Source organism: Geotrypetes seraphini, chromosome 6 (assembly GCF_902459505.1).
Source record: "Geotrypetes seraphini chromosome 6, aGeoSer1.1, whole genome shotgun sequence".
NCBI lineage: Eukaryota > Metazoa > Chordata > Amphibia > Gymnophiona > Dermophiidae > Geotrypetes > Geotrypetes seraphini.
In genome coordinates, this window is record NC_047089.1 from 156325695 (window position 1) to 156340974 (window position 15280).

The 15280-nt window shown below is 43.6% G+C and overlaps 1 protein-coding gene across 3 annotated transcripts in view; it reads left to right on the plus strand.

Annotated features, from left to right (window-relative positions):
* The window catches only part of SH3RF3 (SH3 domain containing ring finger 3), an 836169-nt gene that overhangs the window by 713933 nt on the left and 106956 nt on the right, over positions 1–15280 (plus strand). For all 3 annotated transcript variants that reach the window (XM_033949356.1, XM_033949354.1, XM_033949355.1), the window contains 2 exons: positions 5411–5581; positions 13259–13509. In XM_033949356.1, the coding sequence (XP_033805247.1) occupies positions 5411–5581; positions 13259–13509 (422 nt within the window). The remainder of the gene's footprint in view (positions 1–5410; positions 5582–13258; positions 13510–15280) is intronic.

A 15280-nucleotide genomic window follows, 5' to 3' on the forward strand; every position in this document is an offset into this window, starting at 1 on the left:
GATATTATGTATTAGAAATGTTAATTTCTTTCCTTTTCTTTTTCTTTCCTATTTAAATTAAGTTCTTTTTATAAATTTGATTGAGTTATATTGTAAAATGCTTTGATCCTTTTTGGCTGTATATGCAGTATATAAAGATTTTTATAAATATAAACATTGCCGCGGGAACAATAACTGATACTACAGTAATCCCATGTAATGGGGAACAGACCACCCTTCCCGCATGTACCTTAAAAACTTGGTGGTCTAGTGGCCTCTTTGGGAACAGGAAAGACCCCCAGTTTTTCTTGCCCAGTTTTTCTTGCCCTCTTGACCGCTAACTGCCGAGACTTCATGTGGCAGCCTTGTGAGACTTCTGTGAAGAGGAAGGAGGAAGGAATGTGTTGACCCCCCTCACAGTCTTCCCCAGGGTGCTACCAAAATTGGAGACCTGGCTATGTCCCTGGTTTGAAAACATGAAAAGCTAAACTTGAATCTAACGTTGAAGTTTGCTGAATAAGACAGCCTTGCCATTTTTTGGTACACCCTAATTAGCGATTATCTTACACACACTGATTACCTCAAAATTTACCCAGTGAAAAAAAAGATTGTGATGTTTCTAGATAATTTAAAATACTGGTGCACACTTTCTAAGAGGATGTGGGAAGGGGATCATATCACCCTAGTTCTCTTTCAGTAGGGTCTCCTGTAAATTTAATTTAATTTATTTAATTTTAATTTAATTCTTATATACCGCTAATAACTGTGAGGTTTCTAAGCGGTTTACAAAAATGATGCATTAAAAGATACAATAAATAAAAATAAATAAGATAGGTACTTGGAAATTCCCTAACTGTCCCAAAGGCTCACAATCTAACTAAAGTACTTGAAGAAACAATTTATGAAAAGTAAAGATAAAAATATAAAGACAGAGATAGAGATAGAAATTAATATTCCAACAAGTAATGAATAAATAAATTAAAGATAGAATTAAAATAATAAGTAAAATAAATAAACATAGAGATAAAAAATAAGTATCAAGAGAAATAAAAAATATATTCCAAAAAGCATTAGGATCTGATGTTAAATGATCATAATAATTACAAGCCAAAGAGTGAAAAAACGTTCAACCGCCATCAACCCCAGTTCCGATGGCTATCATCTTCAAATTGAACCTCTCTATAAGAGACAAATTGGTGCACCCATGTAAACAGGCTGTTTCTATCATGGCTCCTTCTTTTAGGAATGCTCTGTTTTTATGTTATAGTCCACCAATCCATTGTCCTTGGTGGATTACAAAAAACATACATAATTTGCAGACAAACACAGTGAAACAGAATGAATGACAGCAGATAAAGATCATATGGCCCATCCATATCAATTAATAAGTTCTATAGTCCCTTCTACCTCACAGACCCTTTGCGCTTGTCCCATGCTTTTTTGTATTCAAACACAGTCCTTGTAGGAGGCCATTCCATACATCCTCAAGCCTTTCTGTGAAGAAGCATTTCTGTAGGTTACTCCTGAATCTGTCCCCTTCCCTCTTTATCCTATACCCCCTCATTCCAGAGCTTCCTTTCAATTGAGACTCACTCCTTATGCATGAATGCCAAGAAAGTATTTCAATGTCTGTACACTAATAACAACAAAAGAATCTCCACTATGACCACCTATTAACTCTCTTACAAACCACCTAACCCTCAACAACCCGCAAAATGTTTATAAGACCTACAATCTACCTCTCTAGCTAATCATTGTAACTCTGTTCTTTTTAAATTAACCTTTTGTAATCCGCCTTGAACCGCAAGGTAATGGCGGAATAGAAATCCCTAATGTAATGTAATGTAATGTAATATAAATATTGAAATCTTTAAGTCTCTCCTCCTATGCTTTATGATGAAGGCCACTTATCATTTCAGCAGCCTCCCTCTGGGTCGACCCCATCCTGTTTATATATCTTTGAAAGTGTAGTTTACAGAAATGTATACTGTACTTTAAATGAGGTCACATTGGAGACTTGTACAAAGGCATTATCACCTTCTTTTTCCTGCTGGCCATGCATCTCCTTGTGCACCCAAGCATCCATCTGGTATTTGCTGTCAACTTTTCTTCCTGTTTGGCCACCTTCTTTCATGCTCTTCTTTCATGCACAGAAGTTCCGGGGTGATGCTGAGGAGCCCAAAGTTATGTGAGCACTAGCGATATTAATTGCCCAAGTCCACATAGTTAACTGGACATGTAGGACTTCAAAAAAAGCAATCGTAACTTTGCTCAGCTAGCTATATATGCACCTGCATAATTTCTGGCCATCACCAGAGACAAATGCCAGTGCCCAGATAAAATCCAGCTCTGAATATTTGGGTCTAATTTAGCTGGCCACAGTCAGTGGATAAAGAAATGTTGATTGTCTCTGACTGAATATTGACCCAGTAGAGGCAGTAGAGGGTTAAAGGGGCATTTTCAAAACGAAGACGTCCATAAAACCCCAGCTTAAATCAGCACTTGGCCATTTTAATCACCAGGACATCCAAGTGATGATTTTCAAAACCATCTTTCTGGACGTCTTGTGAGGCATTCTACCCGCTGTGCGTCCAAGACTAAAGGGGGGGGGGAGAGGGGAGGTTGGAGGAGTGTTCTGTGTGGGCTTTGGGTGGGCTTAGACAGCTCCCCTCCCTCCCCCTTACCTTTGTGGCCAAGTCAAAATGATCTACCAACAATAAAATTTTATAAACACAAAGCACGCTGTACGCAGAGAAAATGTTAATTATCATTTATATTCCGCGGGTTTTCAAAGAGGTCAAGGAAGATGACTTTATGCAATGTCACCTCAGTAACAACTATACAAAAATAGACAAATATTCCCCCTCCCTTTTTACTAAACTGCGATAGCGGTTTTTAGCATAGGGACCTGCGCTGAATGCCCCACACTGCTCTTGAAACTCATAGGCTCCCTGCGCTAAAAAACGCTATTGCAGTTTAGTAAAAGGGGGCCATAGTGCGAAATATAGACAGCATATATAAATTCTCAAAATGGACACATTTTGATCACTAAATTGAAAATAAAATCATTTTCCTACCTTTGGTAATTTCATCAGTCTCTGGTTGCACTTTATTCTTCTGACTGTGCATCCAATATTTCTTCCCTTCTTTCAGCCTCCTGTATGCTTCCTCTCCTCCAGACCTCATTCCCTCCCCAAACCTTTTCTTTGTTTCACCCTGCCCCCTTATTTCTTTTTCTCTCTCTCCATACCCCCTTTCATTCTGTATGTCTGTCTTTCTCTCTCTCTCCGTGCCCCATTTTTCTTTGTTTCACCCAGCCCCCTTTTTTTTTTTTTTCTGGCTCCCTGTCCCCCCCTTTCTTTCTTTCTTTCTCCTTGCCCTCCCCTATGCCACCACCATTGGGAAAATGCTGCCACCGCCACTGGGGAATAGGCTGCCACTGCCGCTATCGGGAACAGGCCGGCGCCGAGTTCGCCCTGCTTCTCTTCCCCGCGGGGCCGACCAACTCTCGCCACTCAATGTCAATTCTAACGTCGGAGAGGACGTTCTGGGCCAGCCAGGCAGCGATTGGCTGGTCCAGAACGTCCTCTCCGACGTCAGAATTGACGCGGGTGACGAGAGTTGGTCGGCCCCACAGGGAAAAGCAGGGAGAACTTGACACCGGCCTGTTCCCAATGGCAGCGGTGGCACTCAAGTGGCTAAAGAGACGCAGTTTGCCAGCCTAGGGAGAACACTGGAGGGTGGCCAGCTGTGCACCCCTTTGGGACGTAAACCTGGGGCAGACCGCCCCCACCCCCACCTTGGTATGCCACTGTCTGTACCTCACTCCCTCCCTATGACCAAAAATTCTCCTTTCTTCTATTCCCCGTGTACACAACCATCTCTTTCCCTCCCTTCCTCTCTCCCAAGTCCTTGCCTTCTGTGTTCAAAAACACATTCCCTCCCCCACCTCAGCATCTCTTTCCCTCCCTTCCTCTCTCCCAAGTCCATGCCTTCTGTGTCCAAAAAGCATTCCCTCCCCACCTCAGCATCTCTTTCCCTCCCTTCCTCTCTCCCAAGTCCATGCCTTCTGTGTCCAAAAACCCATTCCCTCCCCCACCTCAGCATCTATTTCCCTCCCTTCCTCTCTCCCAAGTCCATGCCTTCTGTGTCCAAAAACCCATTCCCTCCCCCACCTCAGCATCTCTTTCCCTCCCTTCCTCTCTCCCAAGTTCATGCCTTGTGTCCAAAACGCACTTCCTCCCCCTTTTGTGTTCCCCGTTTGCCTCCCAGCCCATCTTAGGAACTTTCTCAGCAAAATGTAGCTCGAGCCACGTAGGCTTGTCTTCTATTTCCTGCCTGTCCCGCCACGCACACATAGCCAACCAGAAGTCTTCCCCGACTTCAGCGCTGATGTCGGAGGGTGGGCTTTGCTTAAGCCCTCCCTCCGACGTCAGCGCTGACGTCTGGGAAGACTTCCGATCGGCTGTGTGAGCGACAGGGCAGTCGGAGTAGAAGACGAGCCTCGCGGCTCGAGTTATATTTAACCCCGCGGGTCCCCCATCGTCCCCGTTCATCTCTCTCTCCTGTGCACCCCCTTGGGGCGTGTACCCGGGGCGCACCTCCCCCCCTAGGTACGCTACTGGCTCGGGCCCCCTGTCAACTCCGGGCCCCTGAATGCAGGACTGGTAGTACTGCCCTGATGGCGGCCCTGCTCTAAGGTGCCCTACTGCTCTATTGGTATATCTATGTGGCCAGTCCATTACCAGGCTGGATCTTCCCACATCCAAATGGTCAGGATTAGGACATTCTGAACTTGAATAGGTTTGTGGTCAAAAATGGTGAATAAAGTTGGATGTCCTAAGGTTGGTCGTCCTGGTGGCCACCTTAAGTAGACGATGGAAAAAACTTTTGGCGGGACGTCTTGTGGAGTTGCCTGTTATGAAAATTACTGTTTTTCTGCCTCCGACTTTGGATGTCTTACGGGAAATGTCCAAAGTCAGTCTTAGATGTCCTATCAAAAATGCCCCTCCATTTGATTTGATGAAGGTCACAAGGAATGTCAGTGGGATTTGAACCCTGGCTTCTCTAGCTCTCAGCTTACTACTCTAAACATAGGGTTCCCCATCATTTTTCTTTCTGCACACTCAAATTCTCTAATATGGTAATTATACTACTTTATCCAAGGAAAGATAGCAGTTCTTATGTTAAAGTGTGCCAAAGATTCCTGTTGTACGGCCATGTCCAGTTACAGGTTTGTCCAGTACATTTCTAAATGTCTCTGTATTGTGAGTACTGGGATTCACTTTATCAAAGAGTTATGGCTTTATTTCATTTGTGTCAAAGATATGGATTTCTGTGTGGTGTGCACAGTTGGTTTTTGTAAAATAAGTATGTTTGGGGAGGACCTTTTGCTTGACGTCATGGTTTGACCGGTGTGATCTTTCCACAGATATTTAGCACTCTATGCGTATAAGCCACAGAAGAATGATGAGCTGGAGCTCCGCAAAGGAGAGATGTACCGAGTCATTGAAAAATGCCAAGATGGGTGGTTCAAAGGGACATCACTCCGAACTGGGATGTCTGGTGTGTTTCCTGGCAACTATGTAACCCCAGTTTCCAGGTGAGGGTATAGTTCCGCGATTATCAAGGTACTTAAAACAAAGAGAGCAAAATCCTGCTGCTTTCCTTTAGAAACTGGCAGATTTATTTTGAGAATAACTTAGTAGCGTTGTGATTCTTCCATGTGCATGTTTTTTTTCTTCACCCTTCCTAGCCAGCTCATTAAATCTTTAACCAACAATATTTTCCATGTCCTCCCACATACTCTCCCACCTCCTAGCCAAAAACTCAAAGCATATCAATGAATACTGCCAGCTATATGGCCACTAGGCATACCATAAAAAGCCTTCCTAGTTCAATGGCTCTATTTCTGCATGCTTCAGGGCTGCCAAATTGCCCTGTTCCAGGAGGGAGATTTTGGACAGTCTATGACATCCAACAACCTCAGTATGATACATATGGGACCTACAGTACGGGGTGGATAGAATAGGAACTACAAATCCCATACTGCTTTGGGATGTAAGTTCAAAATCAGGACTAGCCAAAAGTCTTCCTCCTATAACTGAGTACCTTGGCAGCTCTGATGCTATACAACAGAATCCCCAGTTACTGCTGAAGAATTTCCAGTGGAAGACCACTGTAATTATATCTAATTTTCAATTACTGTTGCATAGAAACTTGCACATATGCATTCTGAACACATGGCAGCACAAGCATACTAAAAACTGGTTGTTTTCTTCCCATATTTGGAACTCATGCACATCAATGCAGATTGCCAAGGTGACAACCTTTGTTACTGTCACATTTGCATGGGATTGCTAACTGGTTCCAGAGTCATCCATCCGGGTTGATCCAGTCCAGGTTTTATCCCATGGCATGCAGGAACTTGTACTCTTGCAGTCTTGCTTTTCTTAGGGAATCCAGTTTGGAAATCAGAACTACAAGAACCCATATGACATGGGGTAAAACCTGGACTGGATCAACCTTGTCAGGTAAATATGGAGCCATCTGGCATCCTTAAATGTGCATGTATGTATATGTATATACAGTAAAATCTTGGTTTGCGAGCATAATTTGTTCCAGAAGCATGCTTGTAATCCAAAGCACTCGTATATCAAAGCAAATTTCCCCATAGGAAATAATGGAAACTCAGACAATTCGTTCTACAACCCAAACACTTTAGTAGAAAATACTATACATACTTGTATTGCAAAACCTCGCTCGTTTAGAACAGTCACTACACTCCCGCAGCGTCAGAGAGAGAAGAACCATCGGCTCAGTTGTGATGTGTGTATACTATATGTACTTGTATTGCAAGACATTGCTTGTATATCAAGTTAAAATTTAATAAAATGTTTTGCTTGTCTTGCAAAACACTTGCAAACCAAGTTACTTGCAATCCAAGGTTTGACTGTGTGTGTGTGTGTGTGTGTGTGTGTGTGTGTGTGTGTGTGTGTGTGTGTATATGAATTACATTTTTATTAAATTTTTAATTATGATTAATTGTATGATTAAAGATATGTTTATTTACTTTTATCCCCACTGCAGCTCTTTGTAACTCTGGGCAAGTCACTTAACCATTCATTGCCCAGAGTCACAAGGAGCAGCAGTGGAAAAAAAAAATAGCATTCTTTCAAAGCGTGTAATTAATCTTGATTACAAATTTTAATTGAAATACAGCCATAAAACAATTAAAGAATAAAAAATAATGAAAAGATAACAAATGGAAAATGCAAATTGAGAAATGGCAAATTAAAGAATCTAAAACAGAGTGCAGAATAGCTATAAACGGCCTTATGGTTTTCATAGCCTTCACAGTAGAGGAGTGGCCTAGTGGTTAGATGCTGCCTCAGCACCCTGAGGTTGTGGGTTCAAGCCCTATGCTGCTCCTTGTGACAAGTTGCCTAACCTTCCATTGCCCAAGGTCCTATAACTAGATTGTGAGCTTGTCAGGACAGATAGGGGAAAACACTTACCCCCTGTTTTACTAAGGTGCGCTAACCGATTAGTGCGCACTAATCGAATTAGCGCACGCTAAATTCTAATGCATCCGTACACTAACATGCATGCGTTAGCATGTAGCGCGCTAATCGGTTAGCGCACCTTAATAAAAGAGGGCCTTAAAGGGCCTAGTTCAATGCCATCATAATTTAGCTAGCCAAACTTTCGCTTGGTTTTACTAAATGGCGTGTTTTTAGCGTGGACCAGTGAGGTAAATGCTCTGATGCTCATAGAAATTCTATGAGCATCAGAGCATTTACCTTGCCAGGCTGCGCTAGAAACCTCTAGCGCCATTTATTAAAAGAGCCCTTTGGCAGGCTATTAGGTACTCATTCACTTTTATGAAAGTTGCCCTCTAGATTCCAGGTGATGCCTCACTGAAGGACTTACAGAGAGGCATTTTCACAGCCTTTTTTTCTGTTAGTTATACCTCTCTTTAATGTACCTCACAGCCCCAGCCCCATCACTATTTTATAACTTTATACTGTATATAGAAATAAAGCAAAACATAAAGGAGATAAGGTGATACCTTTTTTATTGGACTATCAATGTATTTTTTTGATTAGCTTTCAAAGATGACCCTTCTTCTTTGGACAAAGAAAAAATTTTATTACTTGAGTTTATCAAGACATGATCACACTGAGGTCTGTCTCCTGGTTATTATCTATCAGTTCTGTTATCCTTAGAAAGTTAGCTTCAGCAGACACGAAGAGAGTTATCTAGAATTTGGCTTCTGTTAGAAAACATTCCTAGAAAAGTGTTCAGATCTGTAGAACATGTGCAAATAGGCCCTGAGGAAATCTCATTTATGACTTGCTAATTAGCCGGCCACAGCCATCTTTCTGAAAGTAATTAAGGCGTCATTTTCTTCTGGCTGGTGGTGTGCACGTCTGTTTCATGAATAAAATAAGAACTTTGCATTTTAAATACCTATAACTGGGCTGGGTTTTTTTTCATGGGACATTATTATCGTATTGTGTCCGAAACTGAATCAGAAGAGAGCACCGTTTTCTATCACTCGCATCCTCTACATGAAAATGCATAAAGATGATGATTGCTGAGCTGGAAGGAAAACGAGCATTGCATTTTTTGTACAGATTTTATATATCTTATGATTAGGTCTGGGATCAGGCGTAAAGGCTTTATGAAAGGGGGAAGTGTCTCCTTTAAAATAGCTTGTGCTAGCCAGCAACTGTTTGCTATGAATTACAACGGGGTTCCTCTCCATCGATGTGCAGGGAATGGAGTTGGACTTGAGCCAGCTTTAACCCCTCATGCTGTCTCATAGAATCCTTGGGATTTCATTTCTTGTTTGTCAAAGCATGAAGGGTACAAGACCCTCAACAATGGTCAATGCTTCTGATTCTGAGAAGAGCAAGGGATTGTCATAGCAAAGGCAACACTTGCTGACACATGTGCATCACGCCAGGGTTCATCTTCAATAAAGATTTCTCTTTCAACTGATGACCAAGCCAATGTCCTTGGAGTAGGTGGGGGTGAAAGAACAGTACATCATTTTTATTAAGAATAAAACAAATTACAGCAGAGCAGAAGAGAACTAGATTCTTGGAACCATATCAAAAGGCAATTTCAAGCTCTTTGCACTGTCGATTTGCAGCCACTCATCTCAGCATTTGATTAGCCAGTTCAGCCTTTTCTGGTGACTGAAGCAGAGATGCAAAGTCAAATGCCAGCTAAGCAAACACTTTGAACTGACTCTAAAGAGGTTTGCAATCAAAGCCAGGGCAGGGGCAATGGACACCCTAAGTGAATCTTCAGCCTTATACCCCCAATTAATTTTCATATCCTTAGCCTGCAGAACCCCCTCCCTCCCCCAGCAAGATTTTAACTATCATGATCATCATACAAACATGCTATAAAAAAGCAGGTTATAGTATATACAGTACTCATGCTTCTTGCATTTGTATCCTTGTCAGGATTTACCATTGTGCTTTGACTGCAGCTGCTGTTTGCCTCCCCCAAGAAGCCGATGCTCTAGGCGACTGCCTATTCATGAGAAATGGTTGGGCCAGCTCTGTTTGCTATGCAGCTGTAACCCTGGTCTCACTCACACAGTCTTATTGCACTGGTCTCAGTGGCGTAGTAAGGGGGGGGGTCCTCCCCTGGTGCCATGTTGGTGGGGGCGCCGGCAACCCTCCTCCTCTCTGCCCCCTGCCTCTTCCCACTCCTCCCCTCGCCACACTCGCATCCCCCTTCCCTTCCCCTGTACTTGTAGTTGTTCACTGCCGCGAGCAACAACTTCAATGTGCTCCTCGCGACCGTGTCATTTCTCCCGCTGACATCATGTACGAACGCCGCACATAGGAAACGATGTCAGAAAGGGAGCCGAGAGGAGCACGCTGACGTTCTTGTTGCTCGCGGCAGTGAACAGCTAGAGTTATGGGGAAGATAAGGATGGGCGCGCATACGGCAAGGGGTATCAGGGAAAGGGTGGGGGCAGGGGGGCAGAGATGAGGGTGGGGGAGGGGTGCCACTGCCCTGAGCGCCTCTTATTCTCACTACGCCACTTACTGGTCTGCTCCATTTTGCTGTTGTTCTGGATCTTGCAGATCACTTGCCAGTTTGTTTTTTGGGGATCTATGAGAACAAGGCCTCCATTTTCTGTATTATGGTGCAGTGTGTTGTCTGCCTATTTCTAGAAAGCTCAGCACTCAGATTTCTGTCTAGCGCACAACTTTTCAGCCATGACTTATATGGTGAGTTGAGTGCATAATTTAATGAATCAATTAGCTGATAATTGGCCTTAACACCCAATTATTGGCTATAATTGTTACTAATTGGCAGTTAGGCACAAAACTGCCCTTACTATTCTATATGATGCGCACTCAAATTCAAGAGCACTAAATTCAAGTGGCTTAGATCTGAGAGAGGTAAGAGCAGGTCAGGGGAGCTCTAGGCAATTACACGCACAGGTTATACAATACTAGCACTATGGGTCAGATTCTAGAAAAAGACGCTGCTCTGCACAGCTGTGAATCAACCGCTAGGCGTCCTTTATAAAATCCCACCTAGTGGTGCCTAGGTGCGCTTAGGCGTCATTAGGCATCCTAAAAGTAGGCGCCTAACTCAGATGCCTAGAGACACCTTTCAACCACGCCTATTCTCTGCCCCTAACCTTGCCTACTTTCAGGCATAATTAGGTGTCAGAGCGCGCCTTGACTCAGGTGTCACTAGGCGCCACTCTGAGTTCTGAGCAGAACACTTAGTTATTTTTTTTAAAAATGTATCAGTTAACTTCAATGGCGTAGTCAATTACCATGCCATTTAAGCTAATTAAAACAATTTGGGTTGCGCACGTATTTTAGTTAGGCATCACTAGGCGTCTACAATTAGGGCCCTATGTGCGTAACATGAAAAACATGAACTTCTGATAACCAGCCAGCATGGTTTCTGCAAGGGAAGATCGTGCCTAACGAACTTATTGCACTTCTTCGAAGGGATCAACAAACGGATGGACAAAGGAGACCCCATAGACATCATATATCTAGATTTCCAAAAAGCCTTTGACAAGGTGCCCCATGAACGTCTACTCCGGAAACTGAAGAACCATGGGGTGGAAGGAGACGTACATAGATGGATCAGAAACTGGTTGGAGGGTAGAAATCAAAGGGTAGGAGTGAAGGGTCACTACTCCGACTGGAGGAGGGTCACGAGTGGTGTCCCGCAGGGCTCGGTGCTCGGGCCGCTGCTATTTAATATCTTCATAAATGATCTAGAAACAGGGACGAAGTGCGAGATAATAAAATTTGCGGACGACACCAAATTATTTAATGGAGCTCGGACTACAGAGGACTGCGAAAAGTTGCAAAGGGACTTAAACAAATTAGAAGAATGGGCGGCGAAATGGCAGATGAAGTTCAACATTGAGAAATGTAAAGTATTACATGTGGGGAGCAGAAACTCGGGGTACAACTATAAAATGGGAGGGATGTTATTGAATAAGAGTACCCAGGAAAGGGACTTGGGGGTAATGGTGGACATAACAATGAAGCCGTCGGCACAGTGTGCAGCGGCCGCTAAGAGAGCGAATAGAATGCTTGGTATAATCAAAAAGGGTATTGCAGCCAGAACAAAAGAAGTTATCCTGCCGTTGTATTGGGCGATGGTGCACCCGCATTTGGAGTACTGCATCCAATATTGGTCGCCGTATCTTAAGAAGGATATGGCGTTAGTCGAGAGAGTTCAAAGGAGAGCAACACGTCTGATAATAGGTATGGAAAACCTGTCATATTCTGAGAGATTGGAGAAGCTGGGTCTCTTTTCCCTGGAGAAGAGGAGACTTAGAGGGGATATGATGGAGACTTACAAGATCATGAAGGGCATAGAGAGAGTAGAGAGGGACAGATTCTTCAAACTTTCGAAAAATAAGAGAACAAGAGGGCATTCGGAAAAGTTGAAAGGGGACAGATTCAAAACAAATGCTAGGAAGTTCTTCTTTACCCAACGTGTGGTGGACACCTGGAATGCGCTTCCAGAGGACGTTATAAGGCAGAGTACGGTACTGGGGTTCAAGAAAGGATTGGACAAATTCCTACTGGAAATGGGAATAGAGGGGTACAGATAGAAGATTACTGCACAGGTCCTGGACCTGTTGGGCCGCTGCGTGAGCAGACTGCTGGGCACGATGGACCTCGGGTCTGACCCAGCAGAGGCATTTCTTATGTTCTTATGTTCTTATGTTCTAACTGCCTACAGTTAGACGTGAGCATTTACACCAGCTGCTGAGCTCGTGTAAGTGCTTGTACTTAAAGTCAGGTGCACATCATCTCAGTACCTAAATTTAGGCAATCTATAGAAAATTAGCTCCTAAGTGTGTTAGCAGGTAATCTATATACACTGTAGGCCTGATTCTCTAAAGGACACCGATCATGTGTCAATCACGCATCAGCGTCCTATAGAGAATCACATCTACTTTTACTAACAGACGTCTTAAATGTAGGCCAGAATTTTACAGGCCTACATTTAAGGTGTCTGTATCACACCTATGGAAATGCTTAGGGACACTTATAGAAGCCCAAGGCCACTTCCCGTGGCGACCACGCCCATGTCATGCCTTGAGTGTCCGTAAGCATCTCTATGTGTCTCCGTAGGCACACAACATGCCTACAATGTAGGTGTCCTTCCCTGCCTGCATTTTTTTTTTACAAACGTGCATCCCGATTGGTGGTAGGCACTTTCCGCCAGCAACAATCAAGATGCCCATTTGATTTCACAATCGATGGGAGGCCCTGTGTTGTAGATATTGAACATCAGAACTTTTCATTCACTTTGCTGGTCTCATGTTGATGAAAACATGTTAGGAGTCCTGACTGTTCTTCACATTTTGAAGAGTGTTTCAAAGGTATTTTAAGAGGGCCGCCGGGTGCACACTTTCAGCAGTACTAATACAGGGTTTGATCCATGCGTCCACATGTAAATCAGTGTAGTTCTAGGCACCAAATTAGCCCTTGGAAAAACCAAATTAATAGGTTGTCCTACTTTTCTGAAAACCAGTAAAATGTGTTGTGAAATATGAGATTTTGAGCCCATATTGCTCCCTCAAATTCGCATCAGTTTTAAAAAAGCATCACAACATTCTACGTAAAATTCCTGTATAAATCAGGAACAGTAAACCAGTGAATTGCATGATGTCAGAGTCCAGTGCCTTGGATTCCACCCAGGAAGACTTATATCTTCCCAAATAATTTATTTATGTGCTGATTTACTTTTTTTCCAGAGTCCCTGTAGGAGCTGGACAGCCGAGAAACTGCATCACAGGAATGTCTCATACGGTAAAAGGTGCCCCGGTAGCTTCTCACTCAAATATCGCTGGTCTTACAAACACAGTGACTGCTGCCAGACCTGTTGGTCCAATACCTGTGCCTCAGACTCACCCCCAGCTGCAGCCGGCCTCTCCTTCGATGAACAGCTGCATCAGATATGCCTCACAGCAGCCAGCCAGCCAGCCGCGGGGTGTTGGATCAATGGGTATGTACCACGTATCTTTCTAAATTGTGTCTATTTATTTTATAATTGCACTCTGTTAGTCCCAAACTCAGCCAGTGAGTCAGCTTGCTAGACTTTCTCTACTAATTGTTAGACTGTTCCATGTTTATTCATATCCTGAATAGACTCCAATTGTATTCTGGTATACCTGTTTGACATCTACCCCCACCCCACCCATCCGTGCGCTGTAGTATTTCTGTTGGTGGGGAAGGGAGGGAGGAAAGGGGGGTGGTGGGGTTCTTTCTGTGGGGTAGGGGTATTGATCATGACCATGGAGGACATAAGAGTCCAGTCCTCCACAGTAGCTCGTTGCTATTGTAAACCATGTCTTTTATTGCTCTTGCTGTTGTCACTGTTTAATAAAAAGATTTAAATATAAATTATATATAGGGCTTTGGATTCTTGGGAGGGAGGGGGGGGTCAATATTCAACCTGTGGTGGCCAAAATGTTTGTTTTTAACACTGGCTGCTGTGGCCTTTTTATACCTGGATATTTGGCACAGAGTAGTGAGGTATTGGGCAACCACTGACACTATCTGAGTACCACACTATTCAGACCGGTACACAAATAAAATTAGGCAGCCTGCTGTCCTGACTTTATCCGGATAGTTATGCAGTTAATTGACTGAATAATGGGGCTAACTTGGTAACCCCTGGCTCCTCCCAGACTCCACTGCCAGGTCTGGCACTGCCCAGGTAGTGCCATGGTGGTTTACCCAGATTTTCAGGCATACCATCTGGATAAGTGGCACTGAAAATCCAGTATGAACCACTAAGCAAAGCTTATTTGGGTAGGAGCCATTCCTATGAATCCCAGTGAATATTGACTTGGAGAATGTAATAAAATTTGTACATCAGTGTTTTCACATTGTAGAATTAAATATTGAGAACAATTTTTAGCTAGATTCCATTCTTTCCATCCCTGTAATTTATTTCAATGCTGCCATCCAAAGCAATCTGCCTTTAAGCTTCCTCTCTCATTCCCTGCAGCAAATTCTCCATCACAACATCTCCTCACCTTCCTCTTCTTCCTCCCCTGAGCAAACTCTCTCTCTTTCAGTGCCCCCCGGGCCTTGGCACGATATATGCACCTGGCGTTTTGCACAGGGCACAAGGAAAGTGGCTTGGCAAAACTGTACCCTGTCCTTGGGCGTAGTTTGAGGAGCACTGCAGTAAAGAAGTAATGATACCTTACTGTGTCTTTGTATGTGTGGGATGGGGGAGTAGAGAGAGAGAGTTGGAAGGAGACTAGGAGGCACTCTGGGGGAAAGCTTTCAGAAAGGAGATGATGCATTTGTGAGGGCTTTGGGAGAGAGACGGGGTCGGAGGGGGGCGCCATAGTGGATGAGTTGCACAGGACGCCCCATGCTTCATTTTAGCTATGTAAGCAGCAGAAAACATTTCTTTGTCCTGCACAGGCTATGTCCAGTTTGCTCCTCTTCCTCCCATGCAAGCTGCCAATGCCTTCTTCCTCCATCGAGCTGACTGTTCAAAGTCACCAGAGGGAAGGTGAAGAGGTATGTCCAGGTCTGAGACGGCACTGCTAGATGATTTACCTTTATAGTTTTTATTCAAGTGCTTTACATATTGTGCTTTGTACCACATATATTCGTGTCTACTTACTTCAATATTGCACTCGCTGCTAGTCTCAAACTCAGCCAGTAGATCAGCTTGCTAGACTTTCTCTAATTGTTAGGCTGTTACATGTAATAACCTATTTGTTAACTACACTATATACTAGGGAGATTCAAAT